The sequence below is a fragment of the Syngnathus acus genome, chromosome 17 (genome assembly GCF_901709675.1).
Source record: "Syngnathus acus chromosome 17, fSynAcu1.2, whole genome shotgun sequence".
NCBI classification, from domain to species: Eukaryota; Metazoa; Chordata; class Actinopteri; order Syngnathiformes; family Syngnathidae; genus Syngnathus; species Syngnathus acus.
This window is the reverse complement of record NC_051102.1, coordinates 11,175,068-11,199,657: the sequence shown is the minus strand read 5'-3', so window position 1 is coordinate 11,199,657 and position 24,590 is coordinate 11,175,068. Positions and strand designations below refer to the sequence as shown.

General features: G+C 44.1%; 1 protein-coding gene across 1 annotated transcript in view; it reads right to left on the bottom strand.

Moving 5' to 3' along the window:
* Positions 1 to 24,590, bottom strand: part of tnr (tenascin R (restrictin, janusin)) — a 78,609-nt gene that overhangs the window by 11,245 nt on the left and 42,774 nt on the right. The window contains exons 5-24 of the mRNA XM_037275714.1: positions 19,695 to 19,819; positions 19,233 to 19,470; positions 18,768 to 18,868; positions 18,540 to 18,702; positions 17,454 to 17,930; positions 14,795 to 14,914; positions 14,520 to 14,663; positions 13,772 to 13,887; positions 10,923 to 11,073; positions 9,738 to 9,916; positions 9,461 to 9,551; positions 9,079 to 9,161; positions 8,415 to 8,517; positions 8,042 to 8,131; positions 6,990 to 7,123; positions 6,791 to 6,920; positions 5,112 to 5,378; positions 3,901 to 4,020; positions 3,565 to 3,708; positions 691 to 810 (exon numbers count right to left, since the gene is read on the bottom strand). Of these exons, the coding sequence (XP_037131609.1) occupies positions 691 to 810; positions 3,565 to 3,708; positions 3,901 to 4,020; positions 5,112 to 5,378; positions 6,791 to 6,920; positions 6,990 to 7,123; positions 8,042 to 8,131; positions 8,415 to 8,517; positions 9,079 to 9,161; positions 9,461 to 9,551; positions 9,738 to 9,916; positions 10,923 to 11,073; positions 13,772 to 13,887; positions 14,520 to 14,663; positions 14,795 to 14,914; positions 17,454 to 17,930; positions 18,540 to 18,702; positions 18,768 to 18,868; positions 19,233 to 19,470; positions 19,695 to 19,781 (3,058 nt within the window). The 5' untranslated portion in view covers positions 19,782 to 19,819. The remainder of the gene's footprint in view (positions 1 to 690; positions 811 to 3,564; positions 3,709 to 3,900; positions 4,021 to 5,111; positions 5,379 to 6,790; positions 6,921 to 6,989; positions 7,124 to 8,041; positions 8,132 to 8,414; positions 8,518 to 9,078; positions 9,162 to 9,460; positions 9,552 to 9,737; positions 9,917 to 10,922; positions 11,074 to 13,771; positions 13,888 to 14,519; positions 14,664 to 14,794; positions 14,915 to 17,453; positions 17,931 to 18,539; positions 18,703 to 18,767; positions 18,869 to 19,232; positions 19,471 to 19,694; positions 19,820 to 24,590) is intronic.

The following is a 24,590-nucleotide window of genomic DNA, read 5'->3' as shown; positions in this document are numbered from 1 at the left end:
AGCTGAGCGGCAGGCAAAGAAGCTGAAATAATGGAAACTAAGCAAGCCTTCACATTTGTTTTGTGCCACTTCATAAAAGTCAGCTCGTGAATGATGCGTGAGCACAAAGGATTTTTCTCTTTTTGGCAGCTCCATCAGGTTGACCATATTACACGGCATAAAATGTTTTCCCGCTATACTACATTATTGACATTGTGAGCACAAACGTTATCTTTATTGCAACAGCTCACCTTACGGATAGTTTCATCAGACATCCCATTTTAACATGAGAATTGCAGATGATACATGACTATAGGATTAATAATTAATAACACCTACCTCCACTATGAGTTGAGTCATTTAAATCATCGATTACAGCAGAATAAGACGGTTACGGGCAGGGCGGAAGAACCCGATTATCCAAATGCTAAAGGTTAATGACTGCCGACAGTGGCCGGAGACAACATTATGCATGTCAAGTAGTTTGAAGGCAGCTTTTCTCCAGCGACTTGGCACATCTCCAATGGAGCAAATGATAAAGGAAGACCCTGAGAGGCCAAGCAATACGGACATCTTTGGCCGAGGACACGGGCGGCATGGCCCAAAAAAAAAACGCAAACTAGCAACAATGGTTCCGCCCAGCCAGCCTCACATGTTCATATCTGTCATCTGATGAGTTCCCAGTCAATTCCAAAAATCTGGACAACTTACCTTGGTTGTGCGTGAGAGTCAGCACATAATTGTCAACGTTGGACATTGGCGGGTTCCACCTCAGCAGGGCTCCTTGCGGAGTGATGTTGAGTGCGCTCAATTCTGACGGCATGTCCATAGCTAGAAAGGGAACAATGTGGGTTATTTGTAAAAATCTTCCAAAAATAAACACGGAGGCATCTCGTGAGGGAATAAGGAACGTGTTCCCAATTAGAGAGCAGCGATTAAATACCATATTATTATTATTGTACTCTCGCATCTGAGTGGTAATTATCGACTCGCAGGATTAGTTTTGCATTGAACAGGTTCATAATTATGACCGCCGTGCTCAAATGTTATTCAAAGTGATATTACTAGTGCAATAGTATGCTGAAGACGTTCACCTTCGCCTGCTGTTGCTCTAACCGCTTTCTAATTTGATTCTCACTCGGGGCCGGCCGGACAAGCCAGCACTGAATTTAAATTTGATTAAACCTTTAACCTCAATGTTTCAACCCCAATTTAGCCCTCCGGCATGTTATTTCGGCACAGCATGGAACATGGCAGGCCAACGCAGTGCTGCTTGTAGCAAATAATTCATATTGTCCTATCCCCAACGGAATTTCCAAAAAATGTTGATCTTGTCGGGATACTGCGGTGACTGTGAGCCCTCATCACTAGGCTGGCTGAGTAAACCTAAGTCATTACTTTAATTGCCAAAAGGTTTAAGCAAATTATGCAGAGGCTTATTCAGTCAATTAGAATGGCAAGGGGGAATCCATGGAGTGAGACCGGGGACAAAAAAAACATCTAACAACAACAAAGGGACAAAGGGACAACTCTCTTTTATCAAGGTCTTTGATAATCCAATCAACATGCTCCATCTTCTGATTGCACTTGTGAATCACTGAACAGGGCTACGACGGGCACAAGAGGAGATTTTTTGGCTCCTGGTACAATTCAAGCGATATTTTTGTAAAACATTGCCAGTAAATAAAATGTTTGATGACAATTCATCACCAAACTAGTTCATGAATTAAAAAAGTGAATGAACTAAATGAACTGGTTTGGACTCAGTAATGGATACTTAACTGAGAAATTCCGAATACTCCACAAGTCACACGGAAAGTTGCATCAGGCCAAGGGAAAGCAAAAAGAATCTTTCTTTCTCTTTCTTTCTTTCTTTCTTTCTTTCTTTCTTTCTTTCTTTCTTTCTTTCTTTCTTTCTTTCTTTCTTTCTTTCTTTCTTTCTTTCTTATATGACTGAGGGGAGGGGTTCCAATTTGACGAAGATGCTGCTCATGATGCTCCACTTGACTTGACACGCTGTGACCTTTTGATTGCAAGTTGCCTTTCTTGTTTGCAAGCCCTGTCAGCACATCGCACCGCGTCGTGCTAATTAAATTGACAAATTAGACGAGCTATCTCATGGAGCATGGAGTGATGCTACACAATTTACATGGCGAAATGCCTCCATGATGGGGATTTACGGGACCCGATCCAAGATGTGAAGAAGCCAGTCGCTCAGCTCAACCCAAATGTATTTATAGAGCACGAGCACTGCATACAAAGTGCTGTGTCAAACTGCTTTCCTCATTTCGTATTCATCAACATACTTTCGATTTCATCCTGTTGAGCATCCTGCACCGAGCTATGTGTTCTTGGGAAAGATGATAAATAAGCCAGACGTTAACGGCTTTTCTTCCAACTCCGGTGTTGGGAGGTGAGACCATTTATTTAAGGTCCTGACATTTTGCATATGAGGCCCATTGTTAGTCGTTAAACATCTCATCACAAAGCCCATTTACTCTCAAGCCAAACCGTTTTTCCTAAATGCCAGTACATTAAGTGTTTGGTGGCAAAATGAAAGATGGCTCCTTGCTTTTTTTTGAACTGCTCTGATAATTAAACAACAGTCATTGCACTTTTGGATGACTATGCTAAACACCAAGTGTGCTATTAAGTTAAGAAGTGACATTCAAGGATCCCCGCCCGGCGTGATGAGAATGTTATTTATCAATTCGAATTCATTCACTGTTGCAATGAATCGGTGACGTCAATGGGAGTGAACAGGCTAACTATCTTGACTAGGCTATGTTCTTTTAATTCGATTACATTCTATTCTTCCATTACAGTCCTAATGGCTCTGCTTCACAAACACACTAGTATTGTGAGCTAAAGAATAACTTGAGCTTGATATTTTCCCTGCTTCAATGCATTCTTCAACTTGGCTTTTCTTTGTGAATCACATCTCATTGACATGCAAACACACCTTCTACCCTACTCTCCTGAGCTCCCTTCAGCTTCCTCTTCCTCCCTCCCTCCCTCCCTCCCTCCCTCACGCGCACACACACACACACGTTACTGATTTTGCATACACCACAGGGAGTGTGTTAATATTTTGCGAAGGGAATTTTTGAATGAGAAGAACTGGGTTGCATATTCCTGTGCATTCATGTGGAAGCACGCTACGCCGCTTGATTCCTATTGGAAAAATAATCAGAAAGAAATAGGGGAGATTTTTTTTTTTAGAACGGTGCAATGAAGTGAAAGAGCGGAAAAGTGTGCAAGGAGGTGCAAAGATTCAAGAGGATAGACGTGAGGCGAAAGGATAAAGAGCGCGTGCGCGTGCGTGCTGGACTGCGGAATAGGTTAGCAATTACTGGGTCAGGGGGTTGACATTTTCATCTCTGGCCACAATGCCAGATGCCAGCTGTACCCTTTCATTTTCTCTCGTTTGTGCGTGCGTGTGCGCATTGTGAAGAGCTTCTTGGAAGTGTGTACTCACATCTTGTGCACTACAAACTGCTAGTGTGTGCGCGTGTATGTATTACAGTCAGATTGGATTTTTATGTTAACTATTTGCGACATCAGCGACTTGTTTTTTCCTCTTACCTGTGAAGACTGAGGCGCTGAGCATTTTACTCTCCTGGCTCCCCCTGACAGCGTTCAGACTGATCTCATACTCGGTAGCAGGGAACAGACTGGACAAAGTGTAGTTGGTCACATCGCTGTCAATCACAACGCTGTCCACTCGACCTGTGGGAAAACTCAGTCGAGTCAGCTTTGCTGGCGTGTCCAATTTGAAATACATCTACTATTCAATCATAGTGAAGCAGCACTAAAAGATTTATAGCTATAATTGAAGACTATAATTAAGATTCATTGGCAAAAGATGACGACGCTATTGGAGGTTCCGTCAATCATATTAAAATATGGCAAATGAAATACCTCGGGCTGACTGGTAGGAAAGCTTATAATATTCAAATGGAGCCAGTGGCTTGATCCACGAAATGGTCACGATGTCCTCGGCCACGGCGGACACCGTCATCTGCTTGGGTGGGTCCATACCTACGGTGACAAGGCAGACTTTGGCTAGAAACACACACCCATAAGAATGTGCGTTATTATCTGAAGAAGCATTCATCTACTTTGTAGTAGCGTTATTTCGATGCCGTTTGTATGTGTAGCTGCTCCCCCCCCCCGATCAATTTGTTTACCCCACTGAGCGACTGCGTAAAGGTTACAGCGCAGACGATGTGAGCAACCAAGTCATCTGATGGCTGTTACTTCGCTATTAACGGTATCAACGGAAGAAAGTAGAAGTGATGGAGGTAATGCAGAGGAGATTAGAGAACTTCTTTCTCTTAGCTCAGGGAAAAAGCAGCAGCACGGGCGCCACTTGAAATTAAAAGAATAATGAGTAGTATTCATGAGAAGAGGGGGGTCATTTATTATTCCTGCCTTTGAAATCATTTCATTTCCACTTGCTTGGAAAACAGCGGCATCTTATAAATGTTGGTTATCATACTAATTGTGTTTGCGCTGGTAAAAGTAAAACTGTGTTTTGTTTATGATTGAATGAATCTTCCCTTAGAGGCAAGACAGGTGCAAAATGTAAAAAGATCAGACGGAAATGTGATTCCCTTTTCATTTGCTCCGTGTAAAATCATTCATGATGATTCAGCGTTCGTCTTGATTGAAAAAACACAACAAAGTCACTGGGATAATACAAAAAAATAAACGAATGAGAATCAACTAAAAAACGGTGTGGATATTTGAGAGGCTGTTGGCTCCATTCATGAAGTGCACTTTTGGGGACTCTCCACGCTTTGCTTTTTAGCCACAGCTTTTTGTACAAAGGAAATCATAAGTGTATTAGAGTAAAACACTGAATTGTATATCCTGTTTTGATTCTGCTGGAAAATTGCTTCTTACCCTTTTTTCTGGGTTCGAGCTCTGCGATCCTTCACTGCATTTTGCTTTGGCATTTGTGATACTCAAACTATTTGAGTTGATTCAGCTTGCAAGAAAAACCAGTATTGCAAATCAACTTATTTTTGGTTTCATTTCTATGCATGTGGGCGAGGCTCGCTAGGGGCGAACGGGAGTGTAAAGCGCGCCCGAGTCTTTTCCATCCAACGGGGGGGGGGGCATCTCACCTGTCGTGAGGGACGCCGTAATGGGATCGGAGGTGACGTCCCCCTGTATTGTGAATAGGCTGATGGTATACTGAGTGGAGGGAAGCAGCCCTTGCACCAACGACCTCGTCTTGGAGCCTTCCAGGGTCACCTTGGAGGTGTCGCTGCCATCGGCTGAGCTGTAGCTCAGGATGAAGACATCAGCGGGCGGCGCCGGCGAGCTCCACGCCACCAGCACCGAGTCGAAAGTCACCTCCGACAAGTACAGGTGGGAAACGGGCCTGATCCCTGAAGGGATATGGATTAAATGTCACCCCAGCGTCTCCGAGAAAGCGGGGAAAAGAGGAGAGAGATGGAAATGGAGAAGCCACGCCGGTGATGGATGGACGGATGGATGGAAGCGGCCGGCCAAATTAGCCTCGGGTGCCATCTTGATCAGGCAGACCAGAGTCATGAGGACGTGAGGATTTAATCGCTCGTGAAAAGGAGAGGCTAATTGCATTGATGTGCCATAAAGATGAAGTTGTGATAGGATTGATCACCAAAAGAAAATGGGGAAAAGCCATGATGGAAGCAGATGTTGCTGTCAAAACGTATGACTTGGACAGCTAATGATGAAGTGAACCAACATGAGAGCAAAAGGAAGATGGATGGAGTTTAAACTGCTGCTGTAAGTGCACATTATATTTAGCGTGCAGTCAAACTGAAGGTGCATCGAGCAAACTTAAAAGAAATCAAGCTTTTGATGGTACACCTCAAGAGAAAATCCTATGTTTGAGTTCCTTTGGGCACAGATAATTTGATGTTACGAGTAAAGTGGATGAAAAGATGACATCCAATTAAGGCTTTTCATCCTCCTGATCTTGCAGCTTATCATCGCTCCCAACGGCCACGGTTAGAACGGTGTTAGTCGCGGACGGCGTGAAATGATGAAGTCACACGTCACCATGATGATGACAACTGCTATCATGAACAATGAAGTGATCAAGGTGAGGAGAAAAAGACAAGTACTCAAGTGCATCATTTTGATGCTGAACTGTCACAAGTACAAAATGCTTATTGCTGCTGCAGATGGGCAAAAAGTCCAGCAGGAAGGATTATGATGGGATGGCTGAATGGAATGGATGGGGAAAAAAAAGGCAGAGGACGATGAAAAGGCCCACTGCAAATTGGGCCAAAGTGAAATCTGCAATCTATTAATAGTTTCTTTAAACCCTGCTTGTAATGGACCTGCATCTTTTTTTAAGTATGACTCACCTTATGGTCTTTAAATTCACACTGGGATCTTTTTCATTCGAAATATATTCAGTTTTGAAAAAATCCCAACTGCCTGAAATTTAAGAGAAATACAAACACGCCGAGAATCAAAATTGCTAATGAAAAACAAAAAGCCCCATTTCGATTAGGAAAGTGTCCTCTAAAATGAAAATCCTTAGCGATGGAAATTCAATGTTAAATCAAGATTTATAGTGACAAATTCTTACGGGTGGTCAACATCAAACTAAAACAAAAAAAACTACTACGACTACAAAAATCTACAAATTTGGCTTTTGCCACGTCATCATTTTGTGATAAAGGAACTAAGTTGAAGTAAGAAGAGGCGCTTCACTTACATACTGTAGCAGTATCAAAAGGAAACCTCTTTGCTGCCATCTTGTGGCACACACAAGTAATTGCAAATCATTTGGGAAAATGGCTACCTGTGAAGGCATCTATGGAAGCCACGTTGCTCTGCTGTCTCCCCCTCTTTGCTGCCACCGTGATGGTGTATTCAGTTCCGGGTTCCAAGTCCGTCAAAGTGGCGGCGGTTTCACCTCTTGGCACAGTCAACTATTTGGGCCGAACGACAAGAAAATGTTCGACTGCATTTTCATCCAAAAGTACCTCGTATATCTGTACCTCAGTAGTCACGCCCGAGGAGGACGTATAGGTGACTTTGTAGAAGTCAATGGGGCCTTGGACCACGCCCCACATCAGGGTGATGGTGTTGTCTGTAGATGCCGTCACAGTAAGATCCATTGGCACGTCCAGACCTGGCACAAAAGTCACCATGGAAATATCAGTGAAGCAGATACTATTCTGATCTTTTACACTTTTAGCATTCAAAGGTGTGCAATTCAGAAGTTTGTCTTTCTTTTCCAGTAATGGGGAAAAAGACATCTTTTTTTTTAATATTTTGTTTTTTCAACCTTTAAAAATGTCCATTTTTTGATCCCGGGATGGCATCAATGCTACTGTAGCCTGTCTTCTGAATATACTCTGTTGTCACGGAAAGCACCTCGACATCCCATAAAGCTTTCCGACCATGACGTCTTTCCAATTCACGGGAGCACAAATGTGATGAAAAGGAGCTGCAGTCACGCTTGTGTGCGTCATTACAGAGCGATAATTCCTTCCTTGACAGGAGAATCTGCTGGATGATGCACTTTCTGTGTTAAAAAGCTCTTTTCATAAATCAGCATCAATACAGACACTCGAGTCATGTTTTGGAACTCTTAAAGTGCAAAGACAATCACGTGGCGGCTTTTAAAATCAAAACAGTGCAGCTAAGAACCCGATATTTCATCTATTCACTCATTAGGAGATGGAGCTGTTCATGCTCGGGGACTCACAGTTGAACCGGGTGAAAAGCTGGATCCTCCGAATGAAAGGATGCCATTCCGCAAGATAATTATCGTGGAAAAGACATTTAGCCATTCGATCAAGCGCAACATGAGTGTTTGTCAGGTGACGCAAACAGGACTGATTTTAGAATGAAAGAATACATTTCAAAATGTCATTCAATAATAAATGATGACATTTTGAAATATATATTTCGGTGCTTCTTCTTCCACCAACTCCCTTGTTTGTTTTTACTACAACGACATTTAATGAAGCAAGCTGTCGTCAAATAAACATCAAATCTCATGCAGCTCATGGCACTTTTTTTTCCCCCCACTGATGTCACCCACCCGTCCTGGCGTTCATAGTGGCCGATGTGCTCTGGTTGCTGCCTCTCATGGCAGAAATGCCGATACCGTACTCGGTGCCGGGCAGCAGGTCTGAAACGCAATCAATGAATTCATTCATCAATCAGCCACAGCCGCAGCCGCAGACACGTCAACAGCAGGGGAATGTAAAAAAGAGAAGAAAAATAACGTTAGCAGAGAAGAAAAAAGATATGAAAGCATTGATTGCACAAAATAACACCCACTTCCAATTTGCTTGCTTTCAAAATGTATCTGTACAAACACAATCAGTAAGGGCCAGCCAAGACATAGAAGCCACCCTGGCATGTAGAACATTTCCTTCAGTTGATGAGCTCGACAATTTGTTGACACTTACCAGTGAGAGTGGTCTTTGTGGTTGCGCCTTCATTTCGTGGTACAATGACTTTTTCGTATTGATCGCCTGCCAGCGTGCTGTACACCACCTGGTAGGCTTCCACCTAAACGTGCACATAATAAATAAATGCGATATTAAAACTATTGATCACGTCAATATTGATTATTTTTTAACTTGGAATTAACAAACAGAAAGACAAAGTGATGATATGGGTCAAAACAACCAAGTTGTCATTTACAGAGAGCCCTTTAAACCTTGTTGGGAAAGAAAGTTCGACCCAAACTTTTGGGAAAAGTCTCTGAAACGCAAAATGTTTGCGTGACAAGGATTTGTGAGGCGAGGTGCATCCGTGACACAAATCACTTTCTGCTCAGACGTTTGTGGTCTCGATTAAGATTGATTTTCTTATTGGCTAATTCACACTTTTTATACATACGGGACCCAAGAATGATCAAATGACACTTGAAAATGACTTCAAACCGTTCATACAGGTTTAATGATGGCAATCCATTTTATGGATGTTATTTCCTATGGGAAATTTGTGTCATATGGATTGGTTTCATTGCACCGCCATGTTGTTGTTGTTGTTGTTTAGATTTGCACTCTGCAGAATCATGAAAGATGGAAACAGTTGCTACGTCAGCAAAGCGCACAATGGGATTACCTTCGCCTCACTGTTGTCCCATTCCAACTCCAGGCTGGTGGAGGTCTTGGAGATGAGACGCAGGTTCTTGGGCGCGTCAATCTCTGAGAAAAACCATAAAGCTGACAACGTTGAGGACACTGAGACTGTTGCTCAAGGGGTGGGGGGGGGGGGGAGTGTACAGGCAGACATCAGCAATCAGCCGTCACTGCAATCATTCCTACGTGCATGCATGAACCAGTTGAGCACAAGATAATATCCGTTGTGCAAACTTTACGGGCATCTGCCAAATGACCTTGAACAGCGCGGCGCGGCGCGTATGTCATCAACAGTTCTATTCCCGGAGGCAGGCTCAGGATAGCATGCAGCATGATTACCACATCTGCTCGCTGTCAGCCCTCACCGGTTGTAAATTCAATGGAAATGGATCCGCTGGTGTTCCCGTCCCTCACGCCGCTCACAGACACCTCATAACGGGAACCGGGGCGTAGGACCTTCACAACAAAATTGGTTATTTGAAATCAGGGGCGGGCCAACATTTGCAGTCAAGGGCCACATTCCATCTTTATAACAACAGATAGCAGGGTCATTTGGCCATGAGGTCAAAATAAAACAAATAAATAAACAAACTTGAAAATAAAGAAAGATTAAAAAGAATCAAATACAAATACTACACTCACCTGCAGGGTGTACTGGCTAAGCGTGGGCTGGAGGCGGAAGGTAGTGCGCGGGCCCTCGCCTCCCACCAGGCCGTAACGCAAGACGATTTGATCAAGCTTGGCTTTTGGCGGCGTCCACTCGAGGAATGCTACCGTGTCTGACACATCGCGCACAATCAGCTCAGTGGGGCCGTCGATCACTGCAAAACAAGAACGTCTGGAAACTGAAGAGGGAAACAAACGGCTTCAACGATATTGCACACAGGCACGTCTCAATGAATCCAAATATCAGAGAGAAGTTCCTTTCATTTCATTTCGGCACCTTTTCTTTTCAAGTCTGATATGACGTTTGAGAAATGGAGCAAATCTTTTCCAAGGTGTCAACATTCCACGCTGCGGTGGCATTTTCATTCGTGCGTGTTGACCCGCGGGGGGAACTCAAGTGAATGGCATGTTTACCACAATGTGCAAAAAGGGAAGCACATTCGCCTCAAAAGGACTTCTCTGAGCTTTCTTGGGTGGAAAAAAAAAAAAAAAAAAAGTCCTGGACTCGAATTTGACTGGTCTACCTTCTTTCTTGATGTAGTCACAATTGGGCCCTTGGGCCTCGTCCTAGAAAAAGAGCCTCAGGAAGAAAACAGCAAAGAAGAATCCGCCTCTGGTTGTTTCTTTGGACACCTCATCATACTTCCCCTTCTCTAAGGAAGAATATATTTTTCTCGTAAATAACCAAGTGCCTTCAACGGACTTATCTTAACGCTCTTACGGTAACCAATCAGGTCTTTTCTCATGAGCGGCATTAAAGTCTACTTAATTACAGCTCATAACTTAATCCACAGTCTTGACAGGAAATTGATGGTGTTTGAGATGAGACTCTCAAATTTGATGAACAACTTTTGAATTGAATCTATACGAGATGCGTTCATGAAGCCAGCTGGATAAAGAGTAAAGGTGATACATCATCGAGACAGAGGCGGCTCATCCGTGTGTGTGTGTGTGTGTGTGTGTGTGTGTGTGTGTGTGTGTGTGTGTGTGTGTGTGTGTGTGTGTGTGTGTGTGTGTGTGTGTGCGTGCGTGCGTGCGTGCGTGCGTGCGTGCGTGCGTGTGCAATATTTCATATTAATATGAGATTATTTTTGCCGGCATTGAATGTGATTTTTTAACTCTGTTTTAAGAAGTAGAGAGAGATTGGGATTCAGTACGTACGTGTGGTGACGGTGGCGGTAAAGGGCTGACTACGACCTTGGTCTCGGAGTGCCACCAGGCTGACTGTGTACTCCTCGCCCGGTCTCAGACCAGTTTGCACAAAGGACGTGATGGTGCTCGGCAGCTGGGCAGTCATCCCGCCATCGTTGTCCTGGGGGAAAAAAAACAAAACAAAGATTGGGTTGTTTGACATACAAAGCCAAATTTCTGGTCACTGCTAGGTCACCAGAAGTTCAAACCGGAAGGTTGCAGACACACTCCATTCTGAAAGACAGACACCCGCATCTCCTCCCAAAACAAAAGCCCGCAGGACGAAGGCTCGTGAGGCGGGACGTATAAAGTGTCATTACAGATGCAATCTATTGAAATTAGTCACAGGATGCGCAGCGACAACAACAAGCGTGATGTTTGAATATGATCCCGTGCCCAGACTCAGGCAGACATGGCGACATGATACAAAATGATTAGTCCTAATTTCCTCCTACAGAGTGTCACTTTAATACTAAACAGTCCATTCAAATTGAATTGCCCTGGTGTGCTTTTACTCAGGATGAGAATCCAAAAATATTTTGGCCTTGATTTGGTTTAGCTGATGACGCTCGAGGCAGCATCTTTGGGTGGTCTATTAAAAGAGAAAGGTCAGCTTTGGATACTTTTGCTAATAGAGGTTAGATGTGCTTTCATCACAGGCTAAATTAAAGTATGGTTGCCCTCGGGGAGATGTTTATAAAGATGAAAACACAAATGTATGATTGAATTTTAAGGAAAGTGTCGCATCGATATAGTAGTTTGTTTTCTTTATAGGAAATCCTGAGGTACTCCATACTGTCATTATCACTGCAATTTATTATAATTGTTTTTGATGGCTAACTAGTTTTGCACACAAACATTTTGACACCTGCACATTTGAGAGTAAATTCAAACGTTCCCAACCAAATATTGAATCATTCTTAATAAGATCATGTTTAATAAGCTATTCAAATTCATCTAAATGTTTCAAACTTGAAAGACGATTAAAAAATGATAAGAAGCCTTCCAAGTGATATATCTCACTGCTGCATAATGTATCACAAGCTGTTGGGAAGTACAGCCGACAAAATGCTGCTGCAAAGTATCCGACGCGTGCTCGTTTCTCTCTCTCTCAAGGTTGACATGCAATTTGAGCTGCGTGTGAGCCAGCCACGAGCATCATTGAGCACAACTTTACAAAGATGCTTCATTATGCATTGTGATCTTTGAACTGTTTTGAAATTCAAATAGAAAACATCGCGATGCTCCGTTGTGTATTTTCTGGGCAGGTTTCACTAGACCAGGAAGCTAGCTGCCAAGAAATGATTGTGTTCTCATATTAGTCAAAACTTCTCTCAAATTGAATGATGTTATTTTAAAAAGTGCCCACAAATGGATTTGCGTCCATACACATGAAGAAGAAAACGTCAAGTCTGCTGTAGTTGCAGAATGTGAAGTTCACTCCCCCTTTGAAAGGCAACAAATTAGACAAGTGTTTGCATAAGCAAAGGCTTTCACGCATATTTCCATTAGGAGATTGTCAAAATTCACAATCCCCCATTGCTGGATTAAATTCACACGGGGTGGGCAGGACTTCAAACTCCTAATGTGATTTCCCTGGCGGCTGTGAAAGTGCAGCAAGACGGGTGGCGGCTTGGTTGGTTGGTTGGGGGAGTGAGGAGGAGGAGGAGGAGGAGGAAAGCAGGCGAGGTGAAAGAGGATGGAGGTTACCTTTGGGACTAGGCGCCTTGGAGATCACAGCCAGGAGGAGGTGGAAAATGGAGAGTAAAAATGGGATGGAGGGATGAATGGGGCATGTTACTGGAAAGAGAGAGAGAGAGGGCAGCATCATGAATGATCGGATGGGGAGAAAGTACACTATCTATAGGGCTCCTAAAAGCTAGGAGATCAAATTCGGAGGAACCGTTTTTTTTTTTTTTGTTACTTTCTACACTTGAAAGGAAAGGTCTAAAAAAAAAAGAAAAAAAGGACCCTATTGTCAGATTTAAGTCTGGGACACCGATCAAACCAAAGCACATCTCCCCCGTAGGAGACCTTAAAGGAGAAAACCAATTACTGTGAGAGGGCTGAGATTAAAGTGCCCAGAGTACCTGAGTTTACCGCCAGATTTAGAAGGAGAAAGCCTTTTGATTACTGGCTTTGGACCCAGTCTGATTGTGCCTTAACAAAAGGTTATGCTCTTAAATGGCTTTGCCGGATCATCCTTTTAACAGCCAATATGATTCACACAATCCGGGAGTCTAATTCAAAACCGACTTTGAATGTATTGCCATGTTTGACTCTACTATGTGGATACAACACTCCGTCCATTTGGCTTTATTTACCCGAAATCTCAAAGTGCCTTATGAAATTCGTTATCTTTTTTATGGTTACAAGGACAACAAATAGAGGGAGACTTACCAGATTTGTTCAAATGATCTACGTCTGGATATCTGTACCTCTAATTTGATTGTTTAGAAACCACCGCGGCCAAGGAAAAACAACCAATACAAGCACTCGCAGGCGACCTCATAACACATCTCAGCAGGCACATCCCCGCCCATTACCTTGGGCTCCAGATTTGCTGAAACTAAGGTGGAATATCCACATCCAGAAAATACCATTTGCTGGCTAAAGACTAGCGCCGGTTTGTTTTACACTATACGCGGAGAAAGCAGCCTAATGTTTAGACCAGCTAAAAGCGGGTCTAGTCGGTGTAACCTGATTTTGGTGGATGTCATTCAAAATATGACATTCATAATCATGACAACAACGTTCGAATCTTGCTAGCAGATTTAACAAACTTCATCTTTCATAGACTGCAAGTGGTAGTACAGCACCTTGGGGATGAAGCTGATCTCCCAGCCGTCAAAGGAATAGTAGGAAGGTTGCCACTGGACCTCGACTGACGTCTCAGTGATGGATTTGAAGACTAAACCAGCTGGATTGGAGAGGTCTGGTGTAGAAACGAGAGACGGATTATTTGCCTTTGCTACCTCGCACGGCCCATAAATCACATCCATCCATCCGTCCGTCCGTCGCATGCTGAAGGTGTCCAATGTTGAACTTTTCTCGCAGGCATTTATTTATCTGTTTGAGTCTCAAACCTTTCCGAGCCTCACATTTCCAAATAACATTGCACTTAATATCTTAGTGAAGCTCTCCAATAATACCTTTTAATAGCTGGTGGAAGGATTATTTCGAAGGGACCGTACACATTACAGGACAGAAAATAATAGTAAAACAATCATAAAAGTACAAATACAGTTGAACAGTTGCCTTGCAAGAGGTTTTACAGTAGGAGACCGCAGGTAGCATCATAAATCATAAAAATCAAGACCATATTTTGATGTGGAAATATTGCAGACGTTTTGCGTTGTCCATTACGTATTTATAAAGTAGGCGACTGCTATAAATGCGGATGGAAAATACTCGACTATAAAAAAAATAATAATAAATGTCTGGCTGTATTTTTTCGAAAACCAAGTGGCACGGAGGAGCAGGTGACATTCTCACTCGGGTGCAGAGCATCTTTTTTATCTTGATGCATTCAATATGAAGATGAATAAAACATGGTGACACACTTACAGGTTGCGACAGTAATGGTGGCAGGAACACTGATGCTGTTATTAATGACGGCAAACACATTGATGTTGTACTCCATGCCGGCATTCAGGTCTGAGATCGTGCAGGATGTGCTATTCCCAGGGAGCCGGATTTCCAGTTGGACACCTGGGAGATGAAAAACACACGCACACACACAAGGTTGATCTTTTTCATTATTTAGAAGCTTATTGTTAACAGATTTTTTTTTTGGTAGTTGTCCAGTGCGCTTTGACATTCAAGCCCATCGACAGACTCACCTCCCGGGCTGCTTGGTGTGTAGGTCACAAGAAAATCAGTCAGGACCACAGAACCTTCCCACTCCAGTTCCACATCCTTATCTGTTACTCCTCGGACTTTCAGGTTCATGGCAGGTGCCACTGTTGCGATTGGGAGAAAAAATATCACGAGTTTAACGAAGCTTGCGCATTCTACAAGCGCTTCAATCATTTTGTTAGCCCGCCAGCATGTGCCACTTTAGAGCGCCTCGTTTTTGGACACGAGTGTGCGCAGATCACAGCTTCGACTTCAATCTGCAGATTTTTATTTTTTTTGTATTCACAAGCTTTGCGCCTCCGAAAAGTAAATGAACAGCCACAAGCACGAAAGGCAGAGCACGGTCCATCCAGGTTGAAGTGACAACACTCAAGTCAAGTCATGCGCCCAGAGGTGCTGTTGAATTTTAATGCGCCTGCATAAACAAGACTGTTTACACTTGGTTGGGCCAAAAACAATGAGAGTGAAATGAAAGGCATGGTGGAGAAGAAACACCAATGAGCAGAAGGATGCACGCTCAGACAGGAGATAAGAGAGCAAGACGGAAGAGCACATCTCCTCCTCCTCATCATGGCTGTGTCCTGTGATATTAGACTTTACAACACAGTGCTGAATTCTCCACAGGGAGCCTTTGGATACTTTAGTGGCCTTTTCAGCTACCCCTTGACAGATGGCCACAGGCTGTTTAGCATATGAGTCACTTTGTAGCAGTCAATCTGCACAAGGGGGGGGGGGGGGGGGGGGGGGGGCTCCTGAGTCACTGACTGCCAGACATTTATATCTTTCATCCCTTAAACGAAAGCAATATCATTCAGGCAAATGCACAGACGTGAAAATAATTTGATGACCATAAGACTGCATGTTACGGTTTGAAGACGAGGCCACATACGTACATGATGGATTCAAGTTCAAATCTGTAACAACGATGCAATAAAAAGGTTTACAAGATATGCAAGCGGCGTAAAATCTGAATTGGGGATTTCGCGTGACCGAAAAGCTGCTCCATCAACGAATTGACGAGATTGTTGCGTTTGACCCTGACAAAACACAAGCTTGTTTATTGACATTTATTTATTCCATTTAAAATGTGAAATCATTCCTTTTGAAATCAGAGACTAGTAAAAACGGTTCAAATCGTTTCAAATGATGAATGGCCATAAGAATTGCTAGCAATATCTCTTTTAAAAAGTGAATTTGAGTCATTACACAAAGTTGATACAAAATTGGTCTTGGCGAGCCACATAAAATGATGTGGTGGACCGTATCTGGCCCCCGCCGGGCCTTGAGTTTGCCACCTATGTTATACAGACTTGCGGCAGCCATCTGAAGGTGAGTCTTAAAGCCTCATTAGATGGAATCAAAATTCCATCAAACAGATTAGACCAAACTAAAATCTTGATGGTGTACTCAACAAAGGTCAGTAAATCATTAGGACTCACCTTCGGGGGGAACATTGGCCATCTTAAGACATTCTTAGGGTAAGGTTCATAACAAATAATAAAACACAGCCACCCTATTGTCTGCTTGCACAATTGAATGACCTTTTGGAGGAATTTGGTAGTTCAAAGACCTTCATGTTTGGATGGAGACATTCGGAGCGGCGTCGGAGGTTGTAGGGCAGTGCGCAATACCGATTCGACCCTAAGATAGCAACTTCCATCCATCTGTAATGTGAGAGCCTATCGAATGAGAGGGAAATACTTTTTGCTGGCACTACTCGGTTCAAGTTGATGGCTGCTTTGTGGGTGGATAGATGCGAATGTAAAGATACACGTCCTCTTATCTCACGCTTGAAGCATCCCATTTGAAGTCAACAGCAGTTATTATTGCCCATAATGGGAGGCTACATATTGGCCTATTTTGCTCTTTTCATACCGGGGAACACTTAAGCCCGTCAACCTAAGGGACTGGGGTAATTGGACTGCTTTGTTTCCTATTCTATTTCCACATCGACTTGCAAATGTCTCAGCAATTCAGACCACCTGACTTGGCTATAAATAGGCCGGCCAGGAGGTATCAAGTAGAGAATAGCGCCGATCTGTCATCCACGTTTGTCGTCATCCATCACTCGGTCGCCTCCCAAACGGCAGAGGAGGATCTGATATTTGGCGTGGGGGTGCATGGGACAAAAAGGCGCCAGACTCCCGAGGCCGACTCAGCGGCGGCTAACGCGAGCGAGGCCTCTCTCCTAGTGCGAATGTGACGTTTGACAAATGAATGCTTCGACACCTTCTGCTGTCCGGCGACTCGCACACTCCGCCGCCTGCATTTGAATGAGGCGGGCACGGAAAGAAAAAAAAAAAAACACGGCCGTGAGAGCTTGGTTTCCGTAATTACCGCTACAAGACCTATCAAGCGAATGCATCGCCGGGAGTTGCGGAGCATGGCGAGGCCAAAGAGTGTCAAATGGAATCAGATACGCCAGGTGGTTGAATTAATTCCTTCTGATTAAATCACTTTCATTTACCTGCACACATACCATGCACATATGTCCATAGCGTTTGTTTGACCTGCAGTTGAACTTCCAAAGTCAAACACCTCAAGTGGTGCAATTTCCCCGTGGAAGTGTGCCTCAACTCAAGTTGAAACGGAATGGCGTCAGCAGTTTTGAACCGTTGTTAAGCGACTGAAGAATCAACTTACCGGAGTTGCAGTCATCTCCAGCAAAGCCATCCTGGCAAACGCAGAATCCCTCCTTGCAGATTCCCTTCTCGCTGCAGTTGTTGGCGCAGTACACCAACGAACAGTCCTCCCCGACATAGCCGGGTCGGCAGCGGCACGTCCCGTTGACGCACAGCCCCTGGTCCGAGCAGTCGTTGACGCACCTGCCGACCGTGCAGTCCTCCCCGGCGAAGGAGTCCTCGCACACGCACTCTCCGTCCATGCACAAGCCGCGGCCCGAGCAGTCGGCCGGGCAACGGGGCTCGGAGCAGTTTTCCCCGCCGAAATCTCGGTCGCACACGCATTCCCCTTCGACGCACACGCCCTGGCCGGAGCAGTCGTCGGGGCAACGGGGCTCCGAGCAGTTTTTGCCCGTCCAGCCTTCGTCGCATATGCAGCCGCACAGCTCCAGGCTGAAAGTGCCGTGGCCGTTGCATCCTGGCGAGTCGTCAAAGCGGCCTGGGGAAAGACAAATACATCGAGTGTGGCGGCGGATGGTATGGGCGTCCTTGGCCAGTACCTTGGAATGGCTCAAGACGAGAGTAAATATTACGTGCCACAGAATACTAAAAGGATGTCGGTCCGGATTTTGATCTTTAGTTCGAGCAGCCTTTTATCTGAGGTGACTTGGGTCTTGAATCTTTCGCGTTCATCCTGCGCATGCTCAAAGTCAGGGTGCAATGAACAATTCATTGCCCCCCAAAAATGCAGTGTGTAATGAGACTGAGGAGATGTCTTTTTTTCTTTCTTTCTTTCTTTCTCCCCCCGGACATTCGAGTCAGACTTGACGAGGCGTGCTAGATGATCCAGTTTCCAATGTCAATTGGCGAGAATGACCTTTTCCACTTCAAAACGCACTTGTACTTTATGAGAACATAGAGCTGCAGTCATTTTTCACCGAGGACAAAATATACCCGCCTTTGATTATTTCTGTATTCCGTCTGTCTAGACGTGTTGCTGCACCGTTTGCAACTTCAATACTAGTTTTGTTAGGCGTTCTTTTTGCATTGTGCGTACACAACATATACGGTAGTACTTGTTTTCGGTCGTTTATGCAGACTGTCTTACCAATGGCTTGGTTCTCCCGACAGCAACCGGATCCACACTGAGATCGGAGCATTGTAAGCTCCCTCTCCAGCATCTCCACTCTGGTGGCGAGCTGTTGGATGGAGATAGTTGCCGGACATCCGCACGCCGCTTTTGGGATGTTGATACGGTGAGTGAACGTCATCTGAAAAAGTTTCCATTTTTTGGACCCATTTTCTTGCTTGTTATATTTAGACGATAAGGTAGTACCTGGCTGTCTGCATCCAGTGTCTGTTCAGTGTACTCTGTAGGTCCAACTGGGTCCAATGGGCCCTCTGCAGGGGCTTTGGATCCAAGCTCAGCACGTGGGCCTTGTAAAGAGATTTTTGAAAGGTGTATTGTTACAGGAATGTTTAGGAGTAGGATGATTTGGGTCATGATAGTTAGAAAATTCCATGTAGTCCAACACAAGCAAAATTGGACCTATTGCAGTCATGAACCTCAATGTATGACACATTGGGCATGCAAATAGGAGCCAGAGGTGCCTTTTCGAGGGGCACTTAAGCAACAAATTCAACTGAAAAGTAAGCATTTTTAGAAAGCCAGCCTTGGGCCTTTGAGCTGCCCGCTTGGTGAAGTGCAATTGAGAAACAGGCCTTGAACTTGCATCCCCTCGCATCTGTGTGCAAACAAAAGCCGATCACCACCCACAGAAAACCGATAAGAAAGTCTCACCATCCTCTGGTGGTGCTGAGGCGTCAAGGTCGACAGAGCAGAGCGATTCCATGGGTACGTTGATGTTGTAGACGTGGTTAAAGACTAAAGGTTGCTGCTGCTGCTGCTGCTGCTGCTGCTGAATCGTCTGGTTGTCTGAGGAGGAATCTGAGGACGCTTCCCCATCTGGGATCTGTCTCCTTACTCGAGTGGTCCGAACAAGTTTGCTGTCTCCGGAGGGAGCGGCGTAAGTAGCAACCTATTTGGGAAGAGGGGGATTTATGCTAAACCAGTATGTACTAATTTGTCTCAAAAACGAAATGTCTATTAACAAAAAAAATTTGATATGTCATATAAAACCAAAATGTTTTAAAAAATATATAAAAAGATATATAAATAAATACATTATATATAATAATCAATGATATATGTAATGAGAATACAGTATCTGGAGATTTTTGAGAAAAGATTTTCATCAATTACCTGCAGAAGTAGAAAAAGAGCAAGAGCCAGGATCCATCCTGGTGTTGGCACAGTGGCCGCCACATGGCGTGACGGGGCAAGTTGCATGCTGGGAACAATGTCTGCAATCCACGCTAGTCCACTCAACACCTGCGGAGGAAGAAATAAAAACATACACACACACACACACACAGTGAACCAGGGGTTCTACTTTACCAGAGTTTATTTCAATCATTACCAATGAATTCAGAGTTGATAGACGGATTATTCCTGCTATACTTTCATTTCTTGATGACACTGTCTACCTACGAAGCGTGTCTCCCAGCATTATCTTCAGTAAATGGAAAAGAAATACCTTTGATCAGATGTGGAATAATTGGTTTTAACAGGAAGTGGGACAGATCAACTTTTGAGGATTGAAGCAGCAGCCAACGTATTTCTCTGAGCAATAACCGACATTTGATCTCTCCGCACGGGAGGAACACAGAAGTGTTGCTCAGGGAGAGAGCTGATAGAAGGATTTCAGGAGAGACGTGCTTTTGAGCCATGCCGCTGTAATCCTCTCTCTGCCGAGTGGGGAAGAGAGAAGAGGAGGAGAACATGCCGGAATAAAAGATACACACGGTCCTCCTTCCAGAGCAGACTGAACGAGTAGAGTGAGATATGGCTGGGTTTAATATATTTATATATTAAATGGCTGCTTTTTTTTTTTTTATTGCTAAGTTTCAATTTTATTATTTATATATTATTTATTTAATACCAGCCAATTCCTGTAGTAAACACAATATTTGATTGTCAGGAAAATGGAATCTAAAGTTTTCTATAAGTATTGGTGCCATCTTTTTTTTACCCCCAAAGAAGCTCAATTAGAGATAGATGTCTACATCCTCCAGGCTCGGTTTATTCTCGAGACAAACACAAACCCCAGAGTGGTGCAGTTTCAAACACTCCTAAGCGGTGTCATATCAAGTGTTGGTAATAATCCTCCAGCCCGTCCGTCTTGATGGTAATTACAAATGTCAGCATGCAGCCACTCAATTGGCATGCACAGCTAAAAAACGCGTAGGCTGAAACACAAACCCCCGCCCGCGAGTGGGAACCGAACGTGGGATTCTATAACTCGGCCGAGATGCGGGCCATTGATTTTGAACAGTCTCAAAGAAAAATAGATCCTTCTTCTTTCCTCTCATGGTTTGTTCGATCGGCTTTTTATCAGAGGGAATTTTCCATGGGACACGAGACAATAGTTTGATCCGGCACATGCTCCAAGTGGATCCAAGATGAGATCAGTTCACAATGTCTCAAATCAAAAGGAGGAAGCATCCGTCTCGTCCACACCATCTGTCACGATTGCCGAGAAGCAGAAAGCGGCCACGTCCTGATCTAAACTTGGCTGGTGATGTCACCATGAGGAGCATGAGAAGAAGCTTAAATGGAGCATTTTGTCCCATTTCCTCTCTTGGAATCACCTCGGTTGGTTGGCCCATCCGCCGCCCCCTTCGCTCTTTCATTTTGCCACTTTCATTTTTCATTATCTGCCGGCGTCATACTCATCAGCCGCTTTCATTTCTTTGATGGCTTTTCATTTTTCTCTTACTGGGAGGATTTTGCTTCTGTCTTTTGATTTGCACTCGCTTTGATACTCGGCTAGAAAGTAGGGGAGAGTGAATTTTCTTTCCATTTGTTTTATCCATTGCGTTTGTGACAGCGGGGCCCAGTTATCCCTCCTTTAGCGATGGCACGGACGCCGAGCCGTCACCTCCATTTGGCTCCCCATTAACCTGCGGGTTAATGTGTAGCCAGCCCAACATGAACCGACGCCAGGCCAAGAGCGAGCGGCCGGCTTTGTTGCACAGGTGATTGCCCGTCCTGGTGCTCAGTCTCCATCCTTTTAGCCCTCGCTCGCCTTTCTTTTTGGCAAGCTCCTCGTGCCGTTCTTAGCAAGAGTCTGAGCAAATTGCCTTGGCTTTCAGGGCCACTGGGCTCAACCACAGAACCCTTTGTCAAGGCAATTCCAGGGCAAAGATGGTAGGAGAAGGTTTTTGGTGAAAAGTAAATGATATCAGCAATCGGTGAAGGAAGATAGAAAAGAAAAGGTGCAGAATGCTCCAAGAGAGCGGTGAGCTGTAAATGGCTGCCAAAAGCCTTTAATTAGCTGGCACACATTTTTCGAAAAGCACTCAATTACATTTTGAAATGGTCCATTTCACCGTAGCACCTTCTATAAACTGGCGCGGCATTAAAGATGTTCTTATCTACAATCCATACTGCTTTCAATGTGTTATTGCCGCAGATTGCTGCTGTTTAATTTGTTGTCGTTATTTGAACACATTTAAGTGCTGAGATACTGCCATTCTAGTTTCGAAGAATAGGTAGCCTGCAGCGAAGTCATTTTCTTTTCAAAGCTGGACGGACCTTCAAAAGGCATGAACCAAATGAATGTTGAAATATTCGAGAAATAAAAAGGAAGATGCCCAAGTATATGTACTAAACATAAGAGTAAGACATCGAATCAACATGTAATGCAGGGGTGGCCAACCTTTTCAAAAGCTAAAGCTAACTCGTAGGTACTGATCTCCAAATACCTTTAATGATTGCTTATTAGGAAAAATGAATTATATTCATCGACATGACGACACTGATTATCGTGAGTCCTGACAACGACCAATATTGAATTAACAAGGTGAGAAATTCTTCTTTTCTTTTTTTATTGATCACTTCTACGAAATTCCGAGGGAAATCGCAATGCCCCATTCCTAGAGAGCTACAAATATTATGATCTCATGATAAAGATCCAATCCTCAACCAGTGTGTACTTTATTCAGTGGCTTTTGTTTTGAACCTTGAATGAATGCCATTTTGCATTGCTCTCATTTGAAATAAATCACGGGCAAAACTGCAATCTTGCCGCCTGCATTTTCGTTCAATCTCCCCGTCCACTTTTCCACACAGCCACGACCTACGAGACAAAGCAAAGCTAAAAGTAGTTGAAACAATGCCGCCGATTGCCGTTCGTCGGTCCCTCTCTTTCAGGCAAGCCATTCATTTCTCACTCGCCTTTTATGTTCCTTTTTCAAAGCCGCACCGACTGTAGCTTGTGGGACACAATGACAACACTTTCTCCTGAAGCTTTAATGATGAGTCAGTCAAAAGGTGCGTGGGTGAGGCGCCTACCTGTGCATCCTATCACTCAAGCACGGTTTAAAGGTGGGCAGGCTGGCTGGCGCAAAGCCATAAGCTGTGCGCAAAAGATAAAGCAAGTGCTGAGGATCAAACAGCACACTTGCTATTGTGTTTCCATCTCCAAGCGCTGGCTTTTGATGACCACCAACAGCTTTGAAATCTTTCCTATTCAACGCGGCGATTCAATTCCATCTGTTGATGGCGTCCACCGTGGTCCTCGGACGCATCAAGTGACGAAAAAAGAAAAGAGATTCCGTCTCCTAAACTTGCTACGGTTTCATTTGTTTACCACAGCCCAGACGGATGACTTTTAAAAAGTGTGACGACAAGTCTGACTCTTCGAATGTAATCTTATGACAAGTCTGACTCTTCTAATGTAATCTTATGAAGACACCTGGGAAGGGTTTGAAAATGGTGGACATGATGAATGTCTCCTTCAAAGAAAAAAAAAGCTTCAGACAATTTGTATTGAAGCGTGCTAGAAGCAAGCCCAGATTGAAATGTGTTATCTCAGACATGCTTGTGATGCTATCACTTGGTTGCTGAGCAAGAGATGGACAAAAGGGCCAGTTCATTAGCAAGAGAGGCTGTCTCAAGGAGGACATACTGCTGCAACTATTTCAGCGAGCAGATCCCAAGGGAGCCGACGAGATCTTATCCGGGGATTGCGGAAATGGCTTCAATCAAGTTTTTGATTTTTAAAAGGAACATTCAACATCCAGACAAGTTTGTTCTCATGATAGGACAGATATTGCTTGTACTCATCGAGGTCGCAGGTCTATCAGAGTCCAATTCGGGTGAGAGGAAATCATTGTGAAATCAATGTCGAGTTTGTTTTTGATGGAGATTTGAATAATAAAAGGACTTTCAAAGCGGTCAGAGATAAGATGGAGCCGAATCGAAAGCAACATGGCTTCCGCCATTTCAGGCACATTTCCAGCAACAAAGGCAAACAAATTTGACCTTATCGATTGACCTGACTGGCTGAAATGGCAAAAACATGCCAAAGATTCCAAAACAGAATACAGCCCAAATCTATAGATTGAAATATTTGAATTCTATTTTTGATAAAGTTGTAATATTTAAAAACCAATGTGACATTTCTAATGCTAGTGACAGGCAAACCAGTCTGAAAAGTGAGTTTCCCTTGGAGGAGTTGCCCATAAACATAAGCAAAACCAATTTCTGGTTCATTTTCTGGAGTGTCTTTCCCTCCTTGCCGCATAGCGCCTGTTCCATAATCAAGAGTGACACGGTAATCCTCCATGATTAGAAAGCTGACATCAACGGCTTCCTCCCTCTGCTGTCAGTTCAAGGTGCCAATGTTGTTCTCGCTACAAAACGCTCAAATGCAGCATTGTTGTGCTGATGCTAAGCTGGCTGGCAGCGGAGGGATCGTGTCCATGTGTGCGCTAGAATAGGAAGACACGTGTAAAAGTGGACTTATTATATATACACTGTCGCGTTACACGTCAAGATTCTTCCCATTCCCGAGCGCTGCCATGCGATTGGTTCTATCGCTGTTCCTGCGCCTGTGCTACATGGCAGAATTTGGGGCTCGTTTTGTGATTTTCACTTCAGGGCAGGGCCCACACAGATGGACTCGTCCGCATGTGTGTGTGCACATGCACGCGGGAGGGAGGGAGTATGTTTAGCGAGGTGACGATTGATTCCGTCCCAATTAGCGGGCCGCTGATGGTGATGAATCCGCACCAGGAAATGAGCCCAAGATGA